The sequence below is a fragment of the Bactrocera latifrons genome, unplaced genomic scaffold (assembly GCF_001853355.1).
Source record: "Bactrocera latifrons isolate USDA-ARS-PBARC rearing strain unplaced genomic scaffold, ASM185335v1 scaffold_151, whole genome shotgun sequence".
Lineage (NCBI taxonomy): Eukaryota > Metazoa > Arthropoda > Insecta > Diptera > Tephritidae > Bactrocera > Bactrocera latifrons.
In genome coordinates, this window is record NW_017534975.1 from 368,398 (window position 1) to 394,640 (window position 26,243).

General features: G+C 37.0%; 1 protein-coding gene across 1 annotated transcript in view; it reads left to right on the top strand.

Moving 5' to 3' along the window:
- The window catches only part of LOC108965939 (lachesin), a 197,406-nt gene extending 171,510 nt beyond the window's left edge, over positions 1-25,896 (top strand). The window contains exons 6-9 of the mRNA XM_018928615.1: positions 12,877-12,996; positions 13,270-13,443; positions 24,787-25,143; positions 25,808-25,896. Coding sequence (XP_018784160.1) covers positions 12,877-12,996; positions 13,270-13,443; positions 24,787-25,143; positions 25,808-25,896 — 740 coding nt within the window. The remainder of the gene's footprint in view (positions 1-12,876; positions 12,997-13,269; positions 13,444-24,786; positions 25,144-25,807) is intronic.
- The last annotated feature ends 347 nt before the right edge of the window (positions 25,897-26,243 follow it).

Below are 26,243 nucleotides of genomic sequence, written 5' to 3' on the forward strand. Positions count from 1 at the left end.
TTATATGTTGGCCTCAAAGTTTTTTTTTTTTTTTACTTTATTCCCTCCCAGCGGTTGGGATAAAGCACATTTCTGCTATTTTTTTCAACACAGCAGCCAACGGGTAATGACCTCGACCAAGAAATAAATCTAGAAATGTTTTCAAAAATAGTTTAGTACGCAAATTCGAAGGGGTTTTCTGCGTATGTGTGTACGCAAGTACGCAGATATATAATTACATATATGCAGTATATATATGCATATGTTGTAGTCTGAATTTCGTTAAACATTTTCGTTTTACTTTCACAAAAGTTTATATTTGATTGCTGTCCAGCTGGCCAAGCCAAAGAAGGTGGTTGTGTTATGTGGATATGTGGCCTGGGTGAGGAGACTCTTTCTGTTAACAATTTGGTGTGAATTCTAAACTTCGATGACTATGTAGAAAATGAAGTTTATTCATTTCACAGTAGGTCCCTCCTAATGCAAAAGGCAAATCTACATTTGTGATATAATTAAATACATATAACGAACATATGAAAAAGTTTTTCATACAAGGACTATATTTATCTTATATCCTATAGTGATCTGATACTGACGATTTCTACAAATAACACCGACTCTGTGGGAACAAATAGCATAGTCACAATTTTAATCTCATATTTCGAAAAATGGGTATAAAGATTTCAACGAAAATTCAGTAAAGTCAAAACTTTCTCATCCCGCTCACAAAAAGATATTGTTTTCAATACTGGCAAAGACTTTAACCCTACTCTCTGAGAATTCAAGGTGTTCTTTAGGTACATAGCGAGGTCTTTTTAGAAAACTCATATGCGGTATTGATGTTAAAATATGGAGTTCTTCCTCTTGCTAGTTTGTGGAAAATTTCCGAACTAAGTCCCAAATTCTTAACTGTCACTCTCAATTACTCTCCCCTCAATGTTTGTCTTGAATCAGTGGAAATCTCAGGAGCTCACCTTTAAACTCCACCCAATACTTTCCAGATACGTTTATCTTGCGAGGAAGTTGCGCTGTAAGAGTGCATCCAAAGCTGAATTTGAAAACTTTCTTACAAACCTTTAACTCATTTGTGATATATGGATGCCAAGTGATGCCAATCTAACACAATTCAAGGGTATTCACTGCCTCATCGTTACTGAGCAGATTTCAATTCAATTCTTTTTATATTTTTTTAAAAAAGACATGCAGTTTCTTTCTACAGTTCCTACATCCAGTTCGATCCATACTTTTTTGTTTTTCTTTTTTTTAAGAAAAAAATAAGAAACCTCAAATTAAATGGTAACTGAATCCAAAGCCGGAATGGAAGCCAGTTTGCCCGCATAGACTTCATACATAACCGATATACAAACCACCCAAAACGTTTTTTCCTGTATAAAGTGGAAGCTCTCGAATATATTCAGGTTACACGTCGTCCCAAAGGCGGCAATTTTGCTTGTTTACATACCCATTGAGCCAGAAGTGAGCATCATTGCTAAACAAAACTTGGTTCGAAAGTATCGTATATTCTTGAAGCTTTGCAAGAGAGTATAAAGCGAAGCGATGTCTCTTGGGAAGGTCGTGTGGCTTCAGTTATTGTACAAACAGTATTTTTTACGCTTTTAATTTAAGATCTTGGAGTAAAATGCTTGAAGCCGTTCAATACGTCAGTCCGTGTAGCTGCGAAAGGCGCCAAACTGACTCTCCACGGTCTTCATGTATACTCTCAGCTGCGGCTGCTATATTTTCTGCACTGCTGCGGGACGTGGTCTATTCGGTCGAATATTATCTAGTCAGGATAAGACGGGTGATGGTGTTGCGAATAGTACGCTCAGTGGGCCGATTATGTTCACCACAAGTTGAGCGAAGTGCGCAAAACACATTTTTAGAGAATGACAGTTTTCGTAAGAAAGTTGAACGATTTGTAAGCGTGGTGCAAATCTTTCCATGATGAAATGTCAAACAATATTGAACAAAAATAGCATGGCAACTTGATACGACTACCCCGTGATCTGTCAAAAAAAGGGTAACTTCAGAATTTAATAGCTCTTAATTTCGTATATTCATATCCCTACATGCCTCATAGACAAAAATTGATATAATTACAATACCCAAAAATGCAGATTGTAGATCTGGAAGTAAAAAGTATGCGGAATGAACCTCAGATTAGAGATAAAGCTAATAGACATAAGGTTCAGAAAATTCTGAAAATAGCTAGTAAGATACCAATAAGTTTGCAGGAAGCATCAGAGCAAACAAAACTTTTAAAAACTGTTATTCTGAATAAATTCTCAAAATATACAACTCAGATCAAGTTCTGTTTAGTTATGTTCTATTCAACAGATATTAATTAATATATAATATTTTTATTTTCATCTGTAAATATTTCGAGTATATTCCCAGTTAAGTATGCTTGGAGTGAGGAATTATCTCATAAGGGAGACTTTTTATCGAGTAGAGTTTTAGTGGATGATCTAACTGTCTGAGAACTCGACAGAGTTTATATGTATTAATAATTAATAACTAAATAAAACGATAATAAAAATAAATTGAACAATCTGACAAATAATGCGTAACTAGACCCAGCGGACTTATACTATAAAAATAAATTAAGTAGGTATATGTAGCAATGTATACCCCTTCCGGTTACTTATTTACACTTACTCGAGACATTGATGGGCTAATGGCTGAACTCAGCTTAGTAAATAAGAGCAGGGCCTACATTTTATCAACGTACATAAACTTAATTCCAAATAGGTATGTATATATGTATGCATCTGGGGACACACAAAAGTATGGGCTGCATGTAAAGTCTGAATTAACACGCCGGCCACACATTGTGCATTTTACATATTGTTGTCTCTGCTTTTGTCTTCACATTGTTGGCTAACAATGTTGTTTGCACTTTTGTCAGACGGAAGCATCAGTTGCATTCGCCACTGTTGTGACATGCCTTTGGACTTATGTCTAATGCTAGGACGTAACACACTTGGTATCTATGCATTATGCATTTACTTAAATTAAACGTGTGTATTTATGGAAATAGAGTTGCGAATATATGTATGTATATGTAAATATTAACAAATTTAGTAAAGTTGCCCATTTATTCTAGAACAACCTTAGGCAAATTTCCTCAAGCACAATGAACCCTCAAAGTAAAGGGTGACCAGATATGAATAACAGTTTTCTAACTCTGCAAAAAGATTAACTGCACTTATATTACCAAATTAACAGTAATTAAAAAATTTAGATTTACTATCGCACATAAGAGGATATATGTGAAAATATGTGATAATGAGTTAAAATTTAACTATAAATTCTTTTTATATAGATCATTAAATATTATATCAAACAGTAGACATCCGGATCTCTCCAACCTGACCGAAAGTCAGAAAGAGTAACACCAATGACACAATCAACACGTCTAGTAGATTTTTGAAGATTCAGAAACTTACTGGAGTTAACCAAGAGCTAATAAAGTCGCTTAAAGAGTTATTTTCAAAGTCTGAAACCTCGTTTGGCTTCAAAATTTTGGATTTTTTCCAAGATTTGGCGCATCGTGAATATCTAGTCAATTGTTGATTTTCCAGGCGTAAAGATACACTAATAAGATCCAATCCGTTTGTTGACGGTGAGCTTTAGTTTTTCTTACAACCTTCGGACATGCTTTCGTCTGACCGTATTCTACAAAGAAGCTGATGCATGCTCCTTATCAGTTTTTCGCCAGCGTGTTTGAATTGCTCGATCGGCAATCCATCGCCCTCCACTGCCTTATTGTTCTTCAGAAGGGTAATTCCTATTCGAACTTCTTTAAGGTCGCTCATTTGAATGCCTGCTGCATCGTCATCAATTGGGGAATCGGGTTCGCCATATAAAGGTGTTATGTCATTCACTAGCCTGGAGCAATGTTCCCTCCATAGTTTTACTATGTTCTGGGCATCAGTCACTAGATCACCTCAGGGGGTTCTACAAGAGTATGCTCCAGTCTTGCAACCTTCTGTTAGTCGCCGCATTTTCCAAAATTGTTTGTCAAGCTCTTCGTACTCACGTATTTTAGCCCCTCACTTTTTTGTCTGCATAATATTTCACTTCGGCGCAATGAAGAATTCTTCAAGGATTGATTGACACATTTCATTCACATGCTGCATATTTCACCCCGGTTGCATAAATGGTCATATGTATTTGCATAGTAAACTGGAGCGTTTTCATCTGAATTCATTTGCTGCGCAGTCACAGAATGCCTGCTGAAATATAAATTTTTACTAGCTTGCTGCAGATCCGTTGAAAAATACCAGGAAGTAACAAGCGAAATGCTCATCAAAAAGTTTTTAGCATTAAATTAATCGGACAATGTTGAAAACCAAGTTGTTGGGTGAACATACAGAATGAAAGTTGAGTATGTTTTATACAATACTAGCTGGCCCCGCAGCCGTTGCCCTGCGTGAAATTATGTGTTTTGAAATGAAAAGAAAGTTGAATTTATCATTTCATTTGTTTTCGATGAAACGTAGCTTGATGAACAAAATTTTTTGGTTTCTGTTCCGGTGAACAGAAAACATGGTTTTCCAACTCGTGATCACGCCACGAATATCTGGCCGTGTGAAAAATATAGCATTTACAAATTAATGCCACATATTTCTGGAGACTATCCTTGTGTCTTGATGATTGACATCTCAAATGCAATTTTGGACACTGTATAGGTTTGAACTGAAATGGCAAACCGATAGAACTCAAAGGAATTCGTAGAATCAAGCCTTTGTATTCGATAGGTGCTTGCAAGTTTCGAAACATAATAGCGTCAGATCCAACTTTGAGACGCAAATGATGCGGTGGCATAGCAAGCCCCTCCATAGTATTAAGATACTCGACTGGATAATTCACAGCGACATGTTCATTGTCAAGACGATCGATCGATTTGTGTTAGCGCAAGTTTCCAGGAATTTGACTTTGAATCTTTCAGTTTAAGTTAACAACACGGTATTTTTGGCAGCTAACATTGCGCGTGTACTTAAAGAATCGTAGTTACGATAATTTGTCCAATGTCCGAACATTCGTGATGAGTTATTCTTTCGTGAATTGATACGATGATGGATATTCATCATTTCCAGTTTGGGCTTCCGAAAGAAAAGCACATGGATAGTGTTTCGTGCATTTATTGTCAAACAAACAAACTCACGAAGTGAGATTGTGGTGTCCGCAAGGTCCATGAACCATATTGGTTTTCATCACTTTGTATAAGACTGGATCTTTCTCAGCATCAGGAATTTCCTCGGAAATGACTTCATGAATTTGATCTGGTGGATCCACTATCCACTGTCCAAAGAAGAATGTGTGCGTGCAGCAAACCACTCTTTAGCCACTCAACAGAGTACATCTGGAATTTAACAGCACGAAATATAAGTTGCTTCACGATAAAGTACATCAAACATCGTAACTGTTGTTTGAAAAGTCATGCTGTGACATTGTGACGATCGCTTGCTTATTGACGGCGATCCATAATTCCGCGCGTATGTCATTGCATCCTGGGAGTACTTGGTATGTGCCTTGGGCTGCCATTGGATGTTGATGCCAAAGCGAACGCCGACCGATATTAGAGCGACCTCTTTGTGGCATCGTAATAAATTTCAATCTGTAATTGATCACTTTGCGCGAAGCACATGTAAAGATTTCGCTGAGTAATTTTCAATAAAAATTTAATTTTTTTTTTTTTCAATAGCCGGAATAAGGAAAGCAACCGACAAATTTGGGCGATGCAAATAATTAAAACTAAAACAAAAAAAATAAAAAATAAAAATTTGGATGAATCAAAGTTACTTTTTGGAATTGTCCAATTTTCAGACATTTCCTCACGAAAAGCATTCGGTTTTTCTTATTTCAAAACCTTCCCCGATCCACAGCGGACAAGATCTGAAAATGTCATAAAGTTTGCTTCAGCCGTTCTCGAGCCGTTTCTAACTAACAAAGATTCATTCGTTTGTATAGGCTGTTTTTAGGGGTTTTCCGGCAGTATTTCGAATTGAGCCTCAGCGAACATTTAGAAAAAATAATTGGAAAAATTGGTTCAGGCGTTGTTGAGTTATGCTCTTACCAACACATTTTGCGATTCATTTTTATATATGTACATATGTATAAGATAACCAATAATATTCATATATAAAAACATACAACAATTTAATGGAAAGAACATACGCTTGTACCCACCTGTCCAATGATACAGTAAAGAACGTCACCAAGCAGATTGTCCTTCAACTAATATGCACAAATACACACAAACATATGTACGACAAAGTCTAGATCTATATACGAGTACATAAGTTATAATATTTCGAGTAGAAGACCTGTTTAATAAATACTCCGCGAGAAAATATTTTAGCAGTGCTGTTTGGAAGTATAAGGTTTTGATAATACAGCTAACTAAAAAATATTAAGAACTTCCAAGTCGACTTGAGGTTACTTTAAAAAACAAAAATTATTTTTTGAAGAACTTTAACACAATTTTGATCGGTAAATATATGGGATAATCGTCCGAACTGAATAATTTCGTTCATACGCAAAATTTCAGATCGTCATCTCAAAAAGCGCATATATACAAACACATGGCTAAATCGACTCAGCTTATTTCCAACGTTTTCTTCTGGGTTGTTAAACTAAGTGGACATCAACTATAAATCAAACATCTGTCTTACCTCTCAACCACTATACCTAAGGTAACCGATTTATCAAGCTCCTGAATTTTTGGAGAAGCGCTCGCGTTGTAAACAGAAAAGTTAGCTCCTTGGTCAGCATTCAATATGTCTTCGACGTTTAAGCCAAAAATGCGCCTCATTCTAGAAGTTGTATTGAATTTAAGTTAGTAGCACTGAACTCGAATATAAATGTTCGCGATTCTTCAATGTTATAATATTGTCTTCAACTACGTTGGAGTTCATTGAGTTCCGTATATGATAATCCAAGTTTCTCGAAATGATAAATTATAGATAATAATACAATGGACGAAATAATGTTGGAAAACAACCAACCCGAATTAGATTTGCTATGAAAACTCGGTGAACATCATCTGGGAAGTCATATAGGAATAGAAAAAAATTATTGGAGACGAGGACAGCGGCGAACTCATTTCCCTTAGGCTGACCAAGCACATTCAGTTTCTTCAAGAGTTGCTTGAAGCAATTGACTAGAGGAACATCTCCGGACCTGTTGCAATATAGGATAAATCAGATTAAATGCACTGGCGATTCCTCCAGACATCGCCTCCCTCAAGGGACCATTTAAGTTTTATTTCATAAAATTTAAATTTTTAAACTTTTTATCAACACTTACATCAAACAAATTATTAGTATTGATTAATTATAATTACTTTCACAATAGTCACTTGAAAATACGAAATTTTCCGTGAAGCTATTTTTCTGATGCAAAAAAAGTAATATTTACAGGAGGAACCGGCAGGCGTTTAAGGATCAAGCTTCTTCCTTTACCTAGAACATTACATTTGCGAACGTACAGCCTTCAACATGTTGATACGGAATATTTTCCACGAATCCTAGCTATTAGGGTGTTCGGATGGAAAAATCAGATATTTTCTGAAACCGGCAGAGCTACCGCAGAGGGCTTAATTGATTGCAACAATAGACTCGATATAGGAACAGATGTCGAAATCTATATCTCGGGACATACCCAACCGATTCCAAACAAACTCTGTGTGTAATATTATCTTGATATGTAGTTTTGACGAAACTCGTTTGCCTTTCGAACTACTGGAAATTGCTTTCAACAATATCTCCGTTAAAGTGATATGTATGGGCATGTACAATGTAAGCACTCTACTGTTTCCCATGCTGTCATAAATATAACCAATGTTACCTGCATAAAATTGCATTTGCCCACTATGTGGATGCGCTGATGGTATTGTTAAAGCAAAAACAGATACGCATCTAGATATCACAATATGTCTTATTTACATTGAGAGTAAACAGAAATCTGCTGAAATGATAATACTTTATACATAATGATATATGGCAGGAGTCCTGTTGCTGACAGGAAAGTAATAAATATTTGTTAAATTAGTTAAAGGTATAAACAAAGGGAAGAAGTATTAAAAATGAAATTTTAGAGCAACTATTTTGTAATTAACATTTCCTATTCTAAGAGAGGAATCTCTGTTCCCCTTTCACAAACTGTTGCTAACACAATGCCAATACTGGAAGAGACCCGCTCTTTTTCCATTTTGTTGCATTTATTAAAATTATTTAGAGAATATTTTAGAAGCTACAGCTACAAAAATGAATACTATATGTTTTCGAAGGGCATGTCCTAGCTAGCAAAGACGCTGCATTTTGTTGATGTTTTTAGAAAATTGGTATCGCTCTTCGTTCCAAGCAAGGCCACAACACCGGATTATCTATGCTTAGGCACAACTATCAAATTTCTCTAAGACAGTCACACATCATTTTATATAGAGCTTATATCTGCACCTCGTTTGGGTGCGTCTCCTAGTTTTCTTAGCAATATCTTCTCAAAAATTTCTTGACCAAATTGTCTTATTTCCTCAATGACAAAAAGTTGCTTGTGATATTATTGGATGAGATTTTCGTAACAATTTATAATCAATTCATCAGACAGTAAGATAAATAGTATTTTTTTAAATTAAATGAAGCAATTGGGTATTGAGCCTTTAAACTCGTCTAAGCTATAGAATTTGTCCGGAAAGTAATAGGACTGATTTAAAAAAAAATTATTGAACCAATCGTTAAAAACTAGCGCGATTTCCAAACATTGAAGGCGTCACAGAAGGCATTATTCGGAATAGCTTTGAGAGCCAAGATGCATTCTGCTTGGATCCCCTCTGTCGTGTCAAAATGCTTGTCTTTCATTGGCCTTCTTTAGGCAAGGAAGCAAAAAATAGTCCGGGGCCACATCTGGGCTGCAGGGCGGCTGCGGAAGCGTTGCGCCGTTGAGGCTTTTGGTTAGGTAGCTGGCGATGTGAGCCGGGGCGTTGTCGTGATGCAACTTCCAATCGGCTGCGATGTATTGTCAGTCCCAATTGACTCTTCGTTTCACTCACAAAAACACGTTGCGCGAAAATGTTTGTCCCGACTCTCCAGGTGCTCGGAGACAACTGACCAGCCGCTCGTTCGTTAGCTAGGAACGCACTCTACCGAATCCAGTCTCAATTCATCATTCATCAGAGCCTCTTTTCTTAGTATCTCGCTTTTCAGCTGGGAGTGGACCCTGATCTTTTTTCGGAGCTAACAACAAAACACATTCAGGGTCCCGTCAATCAGCAGTTAGACAAAAAGACGGGATGCCAGAAAAATAGCGCTAAAACGAACTGCCAAAATGAGAGCGTTGTTCAAATTCTGTCGGTGGTTCGTAAAATTATGTATAATATTGATATAGGGCTACGAGATAACCGAGCACATTTGCATACCTCCGTGATAGTGTGGAAATTGTAAAATACCCAAAAGTTATATATAAAATGTCCAATCTAATATTTTTCAGCAGTGACAACTTCGGCGAATGTTATAAAAAATGAGAGTTTTGACAGCTCTCTCTCGAATCAAAGAGTTTCGTATCAATTTATATATGGCGCGCACGCTCCGAAGTACAGTCTTGGCGGAAGAAAATCAGTCCAATTACTTTCCAATTACTAACTGGGTAGTTACACTCGTGGCTACGCAAAGCTTACCACTATATTCTTAAAAAAAATAAAATAAATAATAACAAGATAAATTGAATTGCTGAAATTTCAACTCGTACTAGAGATTTTGGATAACGTAACTGAGAGCCCTAATCCAATCGGACCAAAATTGGTAGTTTTATTTGCTTTCAGTACTTTGATTGGTAGGAATAAGTCTTTAGTTCTTGGTCCTTAGCTTTTTATGAAGTGTAATAGAATCAAGATTAACAATCTGAAGATTAGAATTGCATATTTTTTCCATATGTGAAGTACAATAAAATCCAATATTTTGGTGATAAGAAAATTTTGTAGTTTTCAATCAGATTTGGTAAGCAATTTGGTGCCTAAAAATATTCTCATGTGGCAACACTACCGCCAAATTCATTAATCAAACCTTGGTGACGAAATGTGGGCGTTTGAATATAGCATTGAAACTACCCAAAAATTCAGCGAAGGACGCTCGAAAAATTAACCGAAACCATAAAAACAAAAGTTGGCTTAAGGCACTAAGGTCATTCCAGCCTAGACTTATAAGCAAGTGTATTTTGAAGGCTATAATAAATTTGTTTATAACTTTTTTGTCCATGTCAAACTTCATCAGATAATATATATCAATTTTAATATTCTTAAATCTCAATATAAACTCGAAAGTTATTGCAATTGATTAAAGAATACATGTTCACTATTAAGAGTTGAAGAGTATATGTTTCTATATAATTATATCCCATTCATCCAAATCATTATTTACGGTTTCACTTTTGAAGTCAATGTCTGCAGTTTCTGAATCCATCTAAATATATTTAAAAGTACATATGCACATAAACTCCCACACATGTCAACTCTTAAATGAACAAAATCCAAACAGGATGTAAACATAATACAGACAATTCGTACGGCCAACCCGTTTGAGTCGACCAAATTAATCGGGGTACATTAAAAATATACAACAAAGTTGCCAGAGTAAAAGTGAAACTGTAACGAATACCGAACGTTGCACTGGACACAGAATATACAAAAATATGTATATATCCAGCATATACATATACCCAACGTATGTATATATCCCTGAAGTTGATTTTGTAAAAGACTGGCAGCGAGGCTAAGCGCTTTAATCCGCCTTATTTATAGCATAGAATTATCCTATACGAGTAGAGGGAAGCTGGCAGCCGTAAACTGGCTAAAGAGCAGCTGCAGCGACAGATAGGTTAAGTCAGACGTGTCCTTGCCAGAGACAGATGTTAAAATAGCAAATACTCAATAAAAATGGGTAAACAACAATAAAAAGGGCAAATACTCTTTTCAGTAAAATCGTTAGACACACTTAGTGGTGGTGATGGGAGGAAATGGAAAGCTATTTAGATTGCAAATAATAACAAAACACCATTTATTCTTACCGAGTAGATAAAAATAGAAAAGTGTCTATACTCGTATACCAATAAACGATTATATTTGTTTCGTTAAATGTATTCAGTGTCAGCTGAACTGGTGTTAAACTCATGACATATTCGTTCAGCGAGTAAAAATCATCCCTGCGGTCACTGTTACACCATTTGTAACGGTATGCTAGAGTGACCGTATTGACAATACGACAAGCGACATTTAATCATTGTGTTCTCTGAAGTATGTTTATGTCGCCTGTTTGCGCTACGATAATCGAATGACGAATGAGGTAACAAAATAGCTGACTTCAAGAGTGATGGTCATAACAAACATGCTCTTAAGTTAGGCATGCCTAAATTAAGGTCACGTACAAGTTATAAAAGTGTCAATATTTTAGCATATTTATTGAGTGTCTCATTATAAAGAGGTTACATATATATTCATTCGGACTGTTGGAATATTGGATCTATTTAATTTACTTTACTAAATGTAAAAACACACTTTTTGGAAAATTTATGACGGGTCGACCCGCCACATTCCGGTTATGACTGGTCTGTCATACTTAAACAGTGATTCTAAACTTTTCAAATGTTCGACATTTGAAACAACCGCGGGAGCATAAACTTGTAACCTCGACCACACTTCATTTTCAGTGTAAATCTTTCGATTTTGATTGGGTTTGTCGTGTATATATAATATATACGGGGGAATTAGCTCACTGAAATTGCATTTTAACATAGGCCTAAATATCAGTTTTATACAACTTAGATAGAAGTATGAACTCTTTTCTGCTTTACCGTCGAGATCGCTGGTGCTCAATTGAATAAGTTTCAGAGTTATCTAGCTTACAGAACCTTTTCCAGATCTTCTACTTGTGGTGGTAATGACATATGATGCACAATTTTTTAACCGTATTCGAACGACTAACGTATGGGATGTATAGGAAGGCTTAGGTTACGGAGATATCCAGTGATAGACCCAACTAGTTATTTAAAGTATGTTTAATAGTTACAAAGTTGTAACGAATTCACAGTCTCCATCAAATGCCGAACCAATCTAGGGATTCGAAGTCGTTGACGTGGCTTTCCAGTCATGGTTTAATCCGAGTAGACTTCGCAGCTTCATCAACAAACAAACATCCTTCAGCTTTAATTTCCGAACTGGTTTAGATGAACTGCTGAAACCCAAATTGTTAGTGCGATATCCAGTTGAAACAATCCTATCATATTCAATTTCAGGTTTCACATAGCATGGTCTGAAGAACATTGGATGACACTTTTGGAATGCATGTAAAGAACTTTTGAAAGCGGCCCAGAAATTGTTGAAAGCCAGTATTCCTAGATATAATTATTAGAAGATTCCTACGACATCTTTCACCTCTTTTACACAAGTCTTATACCCTGAACAGAGTTTATTAAGATTGCCACGAAGCTTGGAACACTCAGAAAAAACCGTTGGATAAATAAAACCAGTTCCTTAGGTTTTGAGATATCGATATAGAGTTTTGCACAAGTTTTTTTCTCCCCAATAAACTGCTTATTGTCCGAATCGCAGATGGTAGCTGTCATTGAAACTGAGCGACCAAAGTCAAGTTCTTGAAGGGTATTATAGCTTCGATTCAACCGAAATTAATTTTTCTTGTCAGTGCGTCAAGTGTTATCTATAACCCAAAAACACTTCATTCCACTACAATAATTGTTTCAACAATTACAATAATATATAGTTACAAATATTTATAAGCAATAAGTTCCACTTCATTCATTTTATACAATTAATACCATAGAAAATATTATATTTCAACATATAACTCTTACTAATTGTATCAACTAACCTTTAACTTTTCACAGTTCAACCGTCAATTAAGGCTGTCAATCAGCTATTGGGCGCCCCCGTTGAACGTGAAGTCACACTTGAATGCATTGTAGAAGTGTATCCGAAACCGCTCAATGGCTGGTATCGCAACGAAGGTAATGTATATTGCACTTAAACTGAATGCACTGTGGCAGGGACGTCTCGCCTCGGCTCGTCCGACACCCATGGCGTCCTGACTTCTCTGCAATAAAAACGTAACAACTTGTAGTACTGTAGTAAAGTCAATGTAATTGATGTAATTGCCTGTCATTTCTCATGCAACTCAATGTCTTGTTCTTCTTCTATTTTCTCTCCCCCATTTTTTCTCAATTTATCGTTTTATCTTTTCGCCGCTGCTATCAATGTTGATGATGCTACCATTCGGATAGGTAACTTAAAACTGCATAGTAGCAACAAGTACAACATATCGGAGGCCATGATTAACTTGTACACGTGGCATCTCAACCTGACAATACGTCATCTGACAAAGGCCGACTTTGGCGCCTACACTTGTTCCAGCGTCAATGCGTTGGGCAAAAGCGAAGCGCGGATACGGCTGCAAGGTATGTATAAGTGTTGTACCATATGTGTTGTATATTTTTAAGTCACTAAGATTTAAAGCAGCGTTTGAATCAACTCATCCAGCCCAGCAGGGAAAACTATTCGTAAAAAGTCCGCTTCAACTGGTATTTTATTCAATTTGGAAGCTAGGTCAGGTCAATTCTCTATTTTTAGTGAGACATTTTCGGAATTCGTTTTTGTTATTTAAGAGAGTTCACTAGTTCTACTTCACTGTATACAATTTTTATTTTTATGATATTCCGTCTTCAAATTTTTATTAACTCAAACCATTTTAAGTTATGCTATTCTTAAGTGAAGTAAAGTCGCGATTCAACTGATGTTCTTTACTGTGACGGAGTAGCTTATCGTTAAACTAAGACCGCACTAAGTGTAGTTGAAAGTTGGACTTCTAAGAGAAGACTTCGGTGTGTTAAATTGCTTTCGATTGACATATCAGTAGCTGTCAACCTTGTAAACTAGAAAGCATCTGACACTCTATCTTCGACGTTAAAAGCAACGATGTCAGACAGATAAGGGTTCACCAGATACATTCAAAAGGAAAGTTAATATACTTAAAAGTATACTCATTCATATTTATAGTTTAGTTGGGAATTATCAAAGCTATTCTGTCCATTATCAAAGACCTAAGTACCAAAGCTCAAATTGTCTGACTGGAAGACTATATGTCATATTGACTGCTTTTCTTCTTATAGTAAAAGATAAATAAAAACAAGCAACCAGGAACACATTCCCGCAGTCAATCGCAATTTGTGAACTATGGCGTTATCATTGGTCGGCGGAAAAAGGATATTTATGGTAAATATTACTGTTCTTCAACTTCAATACTGTTCAAATACACCTCCATATTTGCTCAGAGCAACACCTTTTTAATAAATTAGGAATGCCTTTCTTAAAAGAGTTAAAATTGTTCTAGTCAGTCTTCTCTAATTACAGTATCACTGAGAAAACCCGTCCAAATATTGGCGAAAGTTGAGGAAACCGCTTTCTTGAAACCAAAAGACTCACTTCTAACATTTGAAAGGAAAGAGCACCAATAAATATATATGATTTGGGAGCCATACGGCGGAGCGTAAAGCAGTTCAACGAAATCATTCACACTAACAACCGTTCTAAGCGTCATATCTGCTACATTCACTCAGCTATAATTCGGTTGATTCCAGGTTGTTAATTAAAATCTTTCCCGGAATTTCCTCTTACAAATAAGGCCACAGCGTGCGCAAGTTCCTACAACCTATCTTTATTTGACAGATCTAGTAACAGAACCTATTTGAGAGCTGATACTTTGTTGAACCAATTAATAGGAACACATGTTTTTTAAATTATATTACATTTTCATTTTAGTGTCCATATTAATGAGATTTCACAAAATTAATTGAAATGAAAGTGTCACTATGAGAACTTGGAATTTTGCACCATCTTGCTGAAATACAGATTCCTTTTAGGCTACCATAAACTAGTTCACCAGAGGTGTAATTTGAACGCATTTGTACGAGAAAGGCACATGCCTAGCGCATCTATTTTCCTACGGGTATTCTACGCACGAGCATCTGCTCCGCGCATAGGTGGGAAGTTGCGAGTTTGAGAGCTTAGATGGATGGATTGGATCGTTATACATTGCAATTGCTTTGCCGGCACTTTTTTTTTACCAATTCACTCAAATGCATATATATGCCGGTGCGATGTATATTCATTTATATGCAAACATGTATGCGGCACGATAATGAAGGGTATCATATGAGCCAACCGAAAAACTACAACAAACCAAGAGTGCTCCTACTATCTTTCATGCTTTCTTTTGCCATTATATGAGCGCGATAAATCAATGGGGATTTTAGTGAATGGTGAACAGTGATGCGGTGCTAAGTGTATATATGTATGTGTGTAGGATGAGTGTGGGGTGAGGTGAAAGAATATCTATCAAACGAACCGGCAGCCAGCCAATGAGTTTGTGTCATTGTGTTGCCTCTGCTCTCACTACAACTCATAGATAAACCACTCAGAGCGACAGCTATGTGTGGCTGTAAGCCATGCAGCTCAGCGGTCCAATCCATTCAACGCTGCGGCCTTTGTTCCAAGCGGCATCAGCAAAGGATCGAGATACACCTATCGCTCGAAATAGATAGATAAAGTGTACGTGTGTGTATGTGTGTGTCGCACGGATGTAATACATCCACAATGAAGTATGGCACAATTTGGTGAAAAGTTTCTTCTTCGACAGCCGTTCGACAATAGATCTACAGCCATATCCGCTGCCACGTCGGCAGCTGATATAGCCTCAGCTTCAGCCTCATCTTCCGCTATAAAACAATGGAAATCGCTGCACACACATGCCACATATATGTATATTCAAATAGTATATTAGTTTAATGTGTCTAATGCCCTAGGGATTTTCATTTCACTCGTCGATTGTCGATTGCCAGCAAATAGAAAACAAAAACAACAACGTATAAACCACGCCAAACAAAAACAAACAAAATCACAAAGCCAATTGCACACACATGCAAGTTGGGCACCCCTGCAATAGACCGACACAGCGGCAAACCAGCCAACATATGTACTCACACACACACAATCACGTTCAAATAGTGGTTTAAAAGACTTCTTCAACCGAAAATCGGTTTTACCGACAGCGCCGTTGTCTCTTTAGCTGTAATAAAATTTCATTTAAACGGATGAATATGCGTCGATTCGATTTTATTGCCATTTCTCTCCATTCACTATGCGCCATGCGGGTGACAGAACTGTAAATTGAATTCAATGCTACTACGTGTTTGTGTGTGTGTCCGCGCTCCTTTGCCTTTTACTCTTTGGCCAACATGGACTGTGGCATTGTTCTGGCTTCTAAGCGAAGCTCATCGCTTGCATTTTTGTAGGTAGACTCTTGCATACGTACATATACTATGTATGTGTGTGCGTGTGTTCTGAAGAAAAATTATTTTCTCACCACCGCTATTTAAGTGGGTAATGCAATGTGGAATTGTTAGTATTATAAAAGCTTTTGACTGCAATTCGTGAATTTATTGCATTATGACAGACAAAATGCGCCATTTCGTGCAGCATTTGCGCCGCTCTCCAGCAGCGGATGTTCTCAATGTCAAACGGTACATTAAATAGTTGCTAGCTTAGCTCAAGGATATGCATTTAATGTAGTAATTTGATATTGCGCACAAAATATGCAGCCAAAAAGTAAATTTTGGCGAACTTTAAAAATGAAGCTCTTCAAAGGATCTACGGCACATTTTTTATTTTCCCCCTAAGAACTTTAAAATTATTTTTTAAACTGCTTAAAACTAATTTGTAGTAGCAAATGGTGAAGATATTTCATCTCATCGTTGTCCAAATAGTTGATAAAATAATGAACGGCGGCCAAAATGCAACTTACAACAGGTAGCGGCAAGAGATAATCTCCAGATAGTACTTATCGCCTATTTGAGACTTTAATCACATTTCGACCGTTACAGTAAAAGTTTAAGTACTGATGCACTTCAGTTGGGAATATTCTCCAAGTTAGCTCACATGAAGTTAGCGGAAGTTTAGTGAATTTGTTACTAAACGAAAGTTTCTGCTCAGTGCCCACATCTAAATTGTTTAGATTAGGTAGCTTGCGATGGATTCAAATCTAGACCGAAACTAAGTCGATATATGTATATATATAAAGTTAAAGACAATATCTAATTTTGCAAGTGGATTTTCCTACTGCGCCGACTTCTTCCAGAGGTTGAATTATGCTAAATATAATTTTTATATAACAGTAATTTTTTGAACTCAGATTGCGGAAACACTTCAATCGATCACAGTGTGATTTTTGGTCAAATAAAATCGTCATTCCAATGTTGAATTCTGACCAATTTTTGGTCGTCAGTCAATTTATGCGGAACAAACCATGCACATACCTTTCGTGGCCCAAATATTCGGTCAAAATGCGATAAATTGATGTTTTGGAGATGTTCAAATCCATTTCCATATATTTCCATGATGATTTCGGCTGATTTTTGATGAATTCACGCTCAGTTTCAGTGAAATTTCCGGTGATCATGGATTTTGGTTCACACAGATGTTGATCGTAATTTATGTCCTCTCGACCGCTTTGAAAACGTTGAAACCATTCGTGCACTCTGCTACGGGATAGGCAATCATCGCCATAAACTTGTTTCATCAATTGAAACGTTTTGGTAAAAGTTTTATTAATTTTAAAATAAAATTTAGGTTTATTTCTTTGTTCGAAGCTCATTTTCGCACCGATAACACAAACATACTGACGCTTAAAACGCAATAACCTCACTCCCAATCAATGAAATGTCTTGACTGGACAATCGATAAAAACTGTAAATTCTAACGTAACAGTCGACATATAGATGGCGTTAGTCAAGTCCTGTTTACTTTGGAGCACTCCTTGTAGTATACCTGACGAATATCAAAGGTCAATGCAACAAGACCAGATCATAGTATTATCAGACTTTCCAGTTTACTATAAGCCTTCAAGGTTGGTCAAATATTGTTACTCTTTGAAAGATATTGAGTGTACAAGTTTTACTTAATATTATGTGATTCAGAGCTAAGTATATTTGGAGTAGGTCTAATTTTTGAACCAAACCTCATATCCCAAATATAATCATCTGGTTGACTATTTCCCCATAAAATCAATATTCAATTTATGCAATTAGTATGCAATACATAGAAGACTTTACTAGATTCTAGCAATGTTGGTTTCAATGATCCTAACCACTATATTCTAAATAATCTCAAAAAAACTTATTCGTAGCTCATAATTTTGGTAACGAGAGAGGATCGTCATTGGAGGAAAACATTTTCTTAAGTTTTTTTTGTCTCCCACAAGTTTTATACTGATAACCACCTGATAACAATGAAGGCGTAAAGAGGCGTGGCAGTCGCGAAGCAGCAAATTCGCCTTTCACAATAAAAATATGGAGGGCTTCAGGTGGTCAGCGAAGATTTAGATAAATTATTATGTGAGCATGTCATTTTCACTTCACATTCAACCAGGACTTATAAGACACAAGTCCAAGAAGATGCCTATTAAATACTAGTAGATGTAATCCCCACAAACAATGTTCTTCTATATGAGTGTAAACGCGTTTTGCACACAAAACTTTCGCAATTGTCGTAGTTTATTGAAGTTAAGAAAGTTAAAGATAACAAGGTGGCTTAAGATTTTTATCTCTAAAAAATTTCTAGAGTATTTCACGAAATATTCAGGTCTCAATTTACTACAAGTACGTACATAACAGTCGGACTTGAATGTAATTTAAGTATTTCCTTAAATATATTAAAGTATCACTAAACTCCAAAACTGCACTAAGCCCTTTCAAAGACAAAGGGATGGGGCGATGTCCTAAAGTATTGTGCTGTCACTATTAGTACAAATATGTTTCTTACCTATTAGACGATCACTTCTTATAGAATTGAATAGGAATTGTGCAATTATAAGATTAATTCGAAGAGGAGAACTTATTCTAAGGTTTTGCTTCATTCCATTCCGGCCTTTCAGAACTTGAGCTGTACTGCTCTGTCAAAATTATGACAAACGAAAAGGATTAAACCAATGAAACTCAACCTTCCTTCTTTAAAATATAAGGTCTAAAAAAATTCATTATTTTTCTATCAAATTGAATATTTTAATTTAGCATAGTTAGAAAAAAACGATGCACCTTTTAGTACGATAAGTTATTATGAATTTAAAGAAATCAAAATGTCAAATGCCGTAGAAATTCACGTCCGCATTGGACAAAAACTGTGACTAGTTGAGTGACAAGCATCTCTTAAGATGAATTTTTAATCGAACTTATCTAATAGTAGGCTCAGCAATCTGTTTCGCCGGGTTCAGACCATAAGCAGATAATCTGTAACGGTACGAAGTGATAAAATTTGACGCGTCTGAAGCTTCGTCGTCTGGGTTTCATAACATCCACGCGACTATATGGCTGCAGCCTAGTTGATGACCGACCATCCGATTGTCTTGTATGTTGCCAATAATATTTATTTGTCCTTTCCGCAAAATCTACGCCTATCGACTTGAGGATTTTGTGCTGGATTTTTGGTATCTAGAGTTTCAAGCTCCTAGCAGAGAAAAAGCTGGAAAAATCGTTTGCCCAAGATCACCAGCATTCGAACGCGGCGGTTTTCTTTATCGTTGTCGTAACTTACTTTTCATAACCAGTCAATATCCTTTTATGAAATGGACCAATTTCAGTGAAGATTTTCACATTAACTCGTGTGATGCCCATACATCAACCTTTTTCTGTCTAAACATTCTTTTAAATGGTTTTAAACGGTTGTTGAACAATTTTTAAGTCCTGCGCAATCGAAACAATACTCACATGACGATCGGTCTCGACTATTTCCATATTTTTATCGATATTTGCGATAATTAAGCGTTCAAAGCGTGGTTAATGTTTGACATCAAAATTAGCGGAATCAAATCAGTGAATTGAATAACTACATCAAGACCAAAAACTTTATTTACATTTTCACAAGCCTGGCTTTCGTTTTCACCTTTATCATAGAAATCTGTAAAATATGTCATATTTTCTCTTGGCTAATATCATCTAATCTCATAATAGTGTGACCAGATCGCACTTATACATATACCTAGAAACAGTTTATAAAACCATCCATTGGAAACATAAATTGTGGTTTTCACTAGACTTTTAAGATTTAATAACAAAAACTATACCAAGTCTTATCACACCTTAATCAGTTATCTTTCAAATTTAATTCAATTCCAATTTAGAGCGTTTAGGTTTTCAGTTAAACCAAACTTTAAACTGTCAGCTGTATATACATATATACGTTTTAGTACGGCTGTGAGTGAGTGCACATTGAAGTATGCAGCAACAACTTCTTAACAGCTCAACCGGAAATTTTCACATTTGTCAGTTGCTCAAATCGTTCTCCGTCAATTCATCGCCATCGCGCGCAAACACCCACGCACACTAATCCACACACAAATATGTACATATGCGTGCACGTAAAAATAATCTTCTTATTCCATATAATTATAATGGAATGCTGGTGACGGTGAAAATTTCCTCGGCTTGCGGTGATTTCGCTTCAAGCAATGCAACTGCAATCACCTGCAGGGGGAGCCGTGTCGTGTCGAGCTGCGGTGCGATTGCTTTTTAACCTGCCACCAACGCGCAGGAAATAACATTTCCACAAAATGACTGAAGCCGAAAAACCACATGACTCACAGAAATGCAATAAAACCACCGCAACCACTGAGGCAAGCACGAAAGGCAGGAAGGAAGAAATAAGAACCATAGAAGTCAAGCTCACGGCTGACGGTTACCAATGTACTTACATATGTACCATAGCTACGCTGCGGGGCAATAAAACTGTCTGCCAATAATTGGGCGAACTGGCTTGAAATGCGAAATTATAGTTTGCGGTAAAGCGGGTTTTCCGAATAATTCTACGAAATATTGATGAAATTCATATTGAAGCAAAGTGGTTTATACCTTCTGCCTGCTGTGGTACGTTGTTATATGCTTTACACAAGCAAATTTTCCTTATAATACACCGTCCTTTTAACTAAGGTAAAGACTGCGCTAACGACGTTCCATTCCACAATTTCTTTGATAGTTCCATTAAGCATTACACATAGTCCGCAGCTCCAGAAGCTCAGTATCTATCAGCCGCGCATGACTATACGTCACTATCAATGTGGAATGTATAACACAAAAAAAAAAAGCTTTGAGTGATGGAGTGATCATGAACACCCACTTTTAGGAAAAAGGAAATTGAGTAAAGGGACAAGTGTCAACACAAGGCCTTTCTCCCTGAGGTCCCACCACAGAAACTTGGTTAACTAACATAAGCATAATACAGAAATGAAACGGACCTTACTTTTGCGAATATCTAAACTGTCGACAAGATAGAGTAGATGTACTACGCCCAAGTACACCTTGTTTCAAAGAACTGTGATTTCAAAACTGCGATACTGCCAATGAGCTCAGTATTTTTTAAGGCGTGTTTGATATCTTTAACAATCGCAACATTATCCGTCTTCTCAAGCTGGCGGGTCACAGCGAATTAGCTGGAAATTGCAAATCATATGATCTTTCTAAGAAGGGCCCCATAGGGGGCAATTTAAACTAATAAGTATTGAATCTATCGTCAGCAACCATAACTTGTGCGGCAGCGAATCCTTCCGGCTCAAAGTAGAACTTAAAAGATCCTCTAATACGCATGCTTAGCAAGTTTCATCTCATGACCAAGCAGTAAGAAAGAAGTCAAGGTGAAATCATTTGGACACTTTCTTTTCAACTGTCCAGTTTTCATCAGACATAGGTCGGAACAACTCAGCGGACACCGACGAACCTGGAGAAGTTAGGCGTTTCGTTTGGTGGTCCATATTTAGGCGTTTTGCAAATCACCTTGGAAGCATTAAGCTTTTTAACCTATTCTCTTCTTTGAAGCGAGGATGAGCACTACTAACCCAAGCCCATTAAAATTTTGTATCTTCCGCGGCTCCGAAAGTTACAATTTAAAATATGGGAGAAAACTTAGCAATTTTATCAAATCTATCGAGTTCTTTACTGGCGCTCACTTGGAGCTCACCTGTGCAAAAAGTGAAGTCTTAAATTCTTTATATGCAAAAATGTAAAGTTGAATGATATAATATTCTCATTACGATTAAATTCGGATTTTCTGAATATTGTATTTTGTATATAACGGAAGTTCCACTTATCTCTACTACAAAATTCAGACACAAAGTAAAGTTCTTTCTCGAAGCGAACTAAGGAATGTATACTGTATTGTATTTTTATAAATTAAACTAACTGGCCCCGCAGGTTTTGTATTACGATATTTCTACTTTTTTTTCAATGTAACGCAGCTTGATAAACAACATTTTTTGGTTTCTGTTCCGTTGCGTCAATGTACAGAGAAGATGGTTTTCCAACTCGTGACCACGCCATTGTCATTGCAAATGCAAACTGGAAACTGAATACGTTCAAATTGAAATGGCAAATCGTTGGAACTCAAAGGAATTCGTAGAATCAAGCATTCTGCCCCCTTGTATTTTATAGCTGCGTCACAATCAGTAGAGCGAAACATAACAATAACAGATCCAACAGACAACAGTGGCGAATATGGTACGATCTATGTATGTGTTGCCGACCTCGATATTCACTCCTATAAATTGAATGCTAAATGTTCTGTCATTATCTCTGGTGAGCTACGTCGATAAAGTGGATATTCATGATTTCCAATTTGCGTTTCCGAAAGAAAAGCACCTGGATAGTATTTCGTGCATTTATTGTCAGACATACGAGTACAAACCGAAATGGGATTGTTGTGTCCGCAATGTGATGATTTCATCATGGTGTAACCACCATCCACCATCTAGACAAGAATGTGTGCGTGCAGGAAACCTCTTTTTTGTAACTCAACAGAGTACATCCAGCATCTAGCAGCACCATATACACAAACGTTGCTTAAAGATAAAGTCCATCAAACATCGCAGTTGTTGTTTGAAAAGTCGTGCTGTGACATCGAGGTAGTCTTGTTGATTGACCTCGATCCATAATTTCACACGTATGTCATCGCATCTTGGGAGTACTCGCTCATGTGGCTTAGGCTGCCATACGCTGATGGCAAAAAGTACGCCGACCGATATTAGGGCGACCTCTTCGTGGCTTTGTAACAAATTTCAATCTGCAATGGATCACTTTGTGTGAAACATAAACACATAAAGTTTTCACTGAATAATTTTTATTAATTTTTCTTTTGAATAGCCGGAATAAAAAACATATCAAAATATTGAAAAACAAAACAAACAAAAATTGAAAAAAGTTACTTTTTGGAATTTTTCAATTTTCCGACTTTTTCTCATGAAAAGTATAAGGTTTTTTTTTATTTCTAAACCTTCACTGATCCAGGTCGGACAACAAAAATTAAAAAAAAAATTTATGGAAAAAAGTTACTCTTGGAATTTTTTAATTTTTCGACTTTTCCTCACGGAAAGTGTAAGGTTTTTTTTATTTCTAAACCTTCCCCAAGCCACAGCGAGCAACCTCTGAAAATTTCATTAAGATTAATGCGGCCGTTCTTGAGCCTTAGCGTTACTAACAAAAAAGCGCTGCTTTTTCACGCCGTAAAAACCATCTTTGAACTTCAACGAATGAAAAAAATAATTGGTCCAGGTGTTCTTGAGTTATGCGCTTAACAACACATTTTGCGAATCATTTTTATATTCTAGACTTAAAGCTTTTGGGAACAGTATTTAAGTTCATTGGAATTAGATACGAAACAGACTAACTTAAAGTCTTTTTTGTCTCAAAATATTTATGTTTGGATATAGCAAGCTATTATTTCTTCAATATAATTCCAGTTTTTTTTCTACCGGAAAAATTTAAAAACGAGTTGAGCTCACTTTTGCTTCTGAGTCTTATAACAATTCCCCTTTTAAGCCGCAAAAAAATATGAACGTAACACTTGCATATGTCCTATTACATCTTTTTATATTGGGGGGTTTTTCTTTCCCCTTATCATAAGTAAGTTATATAATTAATAAAAAATGTAACACTTCTCGACAGCTTGCCCTTATGTCAGTTCCAAAGATTTATATATTGGTATTTCTAGATTATAATCGCCGCCCCCACGGCCACTTAAGAAAATTCATATTTGCCATAATGTAACATGCGTCGGAGTCCTATAAAATATATACATAACTGGCCAGCGGAATGAGCTGAGTCGATTTGGCCATGTCTGTCTGTTTGTATATAAACCAACTAACCCCTCAGCTTTTGAGATATCGATCTGAAATTTCATACATATCCTATTTTCTCATGAAACTGTTCATTTGTCGTAAGCGCCGATATCTGATCACTATAACACAGACATACAAACTGACCTATCTAAATGATGATAATAATATATATGTACATCCTTGAAATTTTGTCATAGCCTTTTGTTAAAAGCAGCGCTACAACCTTCGAACCGATTGTTGTCATCGGGCCACTATAGCCTATAGCTTCAATACAGACTACCAGTCAAGATCAACATAAATATCTTCCTACCATATCATTTTTCCGTATTCAATATAGACTTAAAGATTGCTTACAACAAATAACATGACAAGAAAGAACAAGCAAAATATTTTTTCTTGGATACAAACCGTTGAGAGACCTTTACCGGGTATTTTAGCTCGCTTTAGCTGTAAAATTTGTAAAATATCTTACATGATTTCGACTGCAATTAACTCACTGTGCTTACAACTGTAAAAAATATAATAAATTATTACGAAAGTAGCCCGCAGAAGGAAAATAAGAAATAATTTCAATTTACACTATTTGTTGCAGAACTGCGTTTACCGCCCAAACCGACAACAACGCCAACACCTCACGTTTACACCACGCCGAAGCCGCGCCGCAAACCGCCAACGAACCATCAAAACAAAGGACTCAACGAAGTGGTGCGCGCCAAGGAGACCCATCACGTCACAAATCAAATGCAGGAGAATGACATTTACGCCGGTCTGAGTGGCACTGGCGGTGCCTTCTTTGGCAGCGCCAACACGCTCAGCAGCAACGGAGCGCTGGGCGATGCTGCAGGCGTTGCCCTAGGTAACGGTAATGCGAATAGCAACAACAAAAACAATGGTAATGGCAACGGTAACATCATCAGCTTGAACAGCGGCCTGATAAACGGAGCGGAAGGTAAGTTCAAAAAATGTGAAAATTTGTTGTACTGCGGGAATACGTACATACAGACAGGCATATATTAGGTACTTACGGTGTTTGGTGAGGTGAAGTGTGCCGACGCTCGGGCACATGCCGTTCGTAAGTGGCCCGGTAAACAAGAGCGTAGCTGGGAAGTGAGCGTCAAGTCAAGCGTTGAACTGCTAAAATGCACACCAGCGTTTTGGGTGTGTGTGTTTGTGCGTTTGGCTTTTATGAAACTACACTGCACGCATTTTAACAACAGCTTGGGTATTTGAACTCGGCACACTGTTGTGAAGTTTAACATTCCATACTTGAAATATCGAAGATGCTTGTAAATCTTCTTGGTTCGTTTAGTGAATGGTAGGTGTATGGAAGCGTATGATGTTGCATGCACCACTCGACAACGTCATTGACGTAATTTGGTGGCTGAATGCTTCGTTGCACCGTTGCAGTGTTGCACTGCCGCGCGCCATTGCTTTGGTGACTGACTTTCTAACTGAATGCACGGTGCATTCATACGGTCCATTCGCCATTTTGACGCAGCGCACACACAGCACCGGTGCAACCCTGCAAACCTAAGCTCACCAAGTACAGTTATTGTTTGTCGTGATGTACCGCAATGCGAGTAACGCAACCATGTTGTCTGACATCCCCATAGTATTGCAGCAGCAGCAGCGGCAGTCAAGTGACATTAGTGTGGCAAGAGTGCAGCATCTTTACATCTTATACACTTCAGCGCCCACATGAAGTTAATTTTCCAACAGTCAGTTTCAATTTTCAAATGTCTTCGAGTGCAAAACTCAAAAACCAGTTAGTTGTGTGAATAACTGTTACGGAGCAGAACGCGCATGAACGACAACACTAAGTAAATCTGTTGCCAAATGCCACCAAGGACGTTAAGGATATGATGAAAGATTTTGTACCTTTGTAAGAATAAGGAGGATGGAGTCATGTGTAGAAGTTCACGCAAGTGAGGAAAGTTTTCTGATCGCCATTCACGTGGGAGTGGCCAGAAACGATTCTTTTACATATGACTCAAGCAGCTCACGACTTCCGGTCTTTGACCAAGTATCCTCTGGGTAGCCTAAGAACAT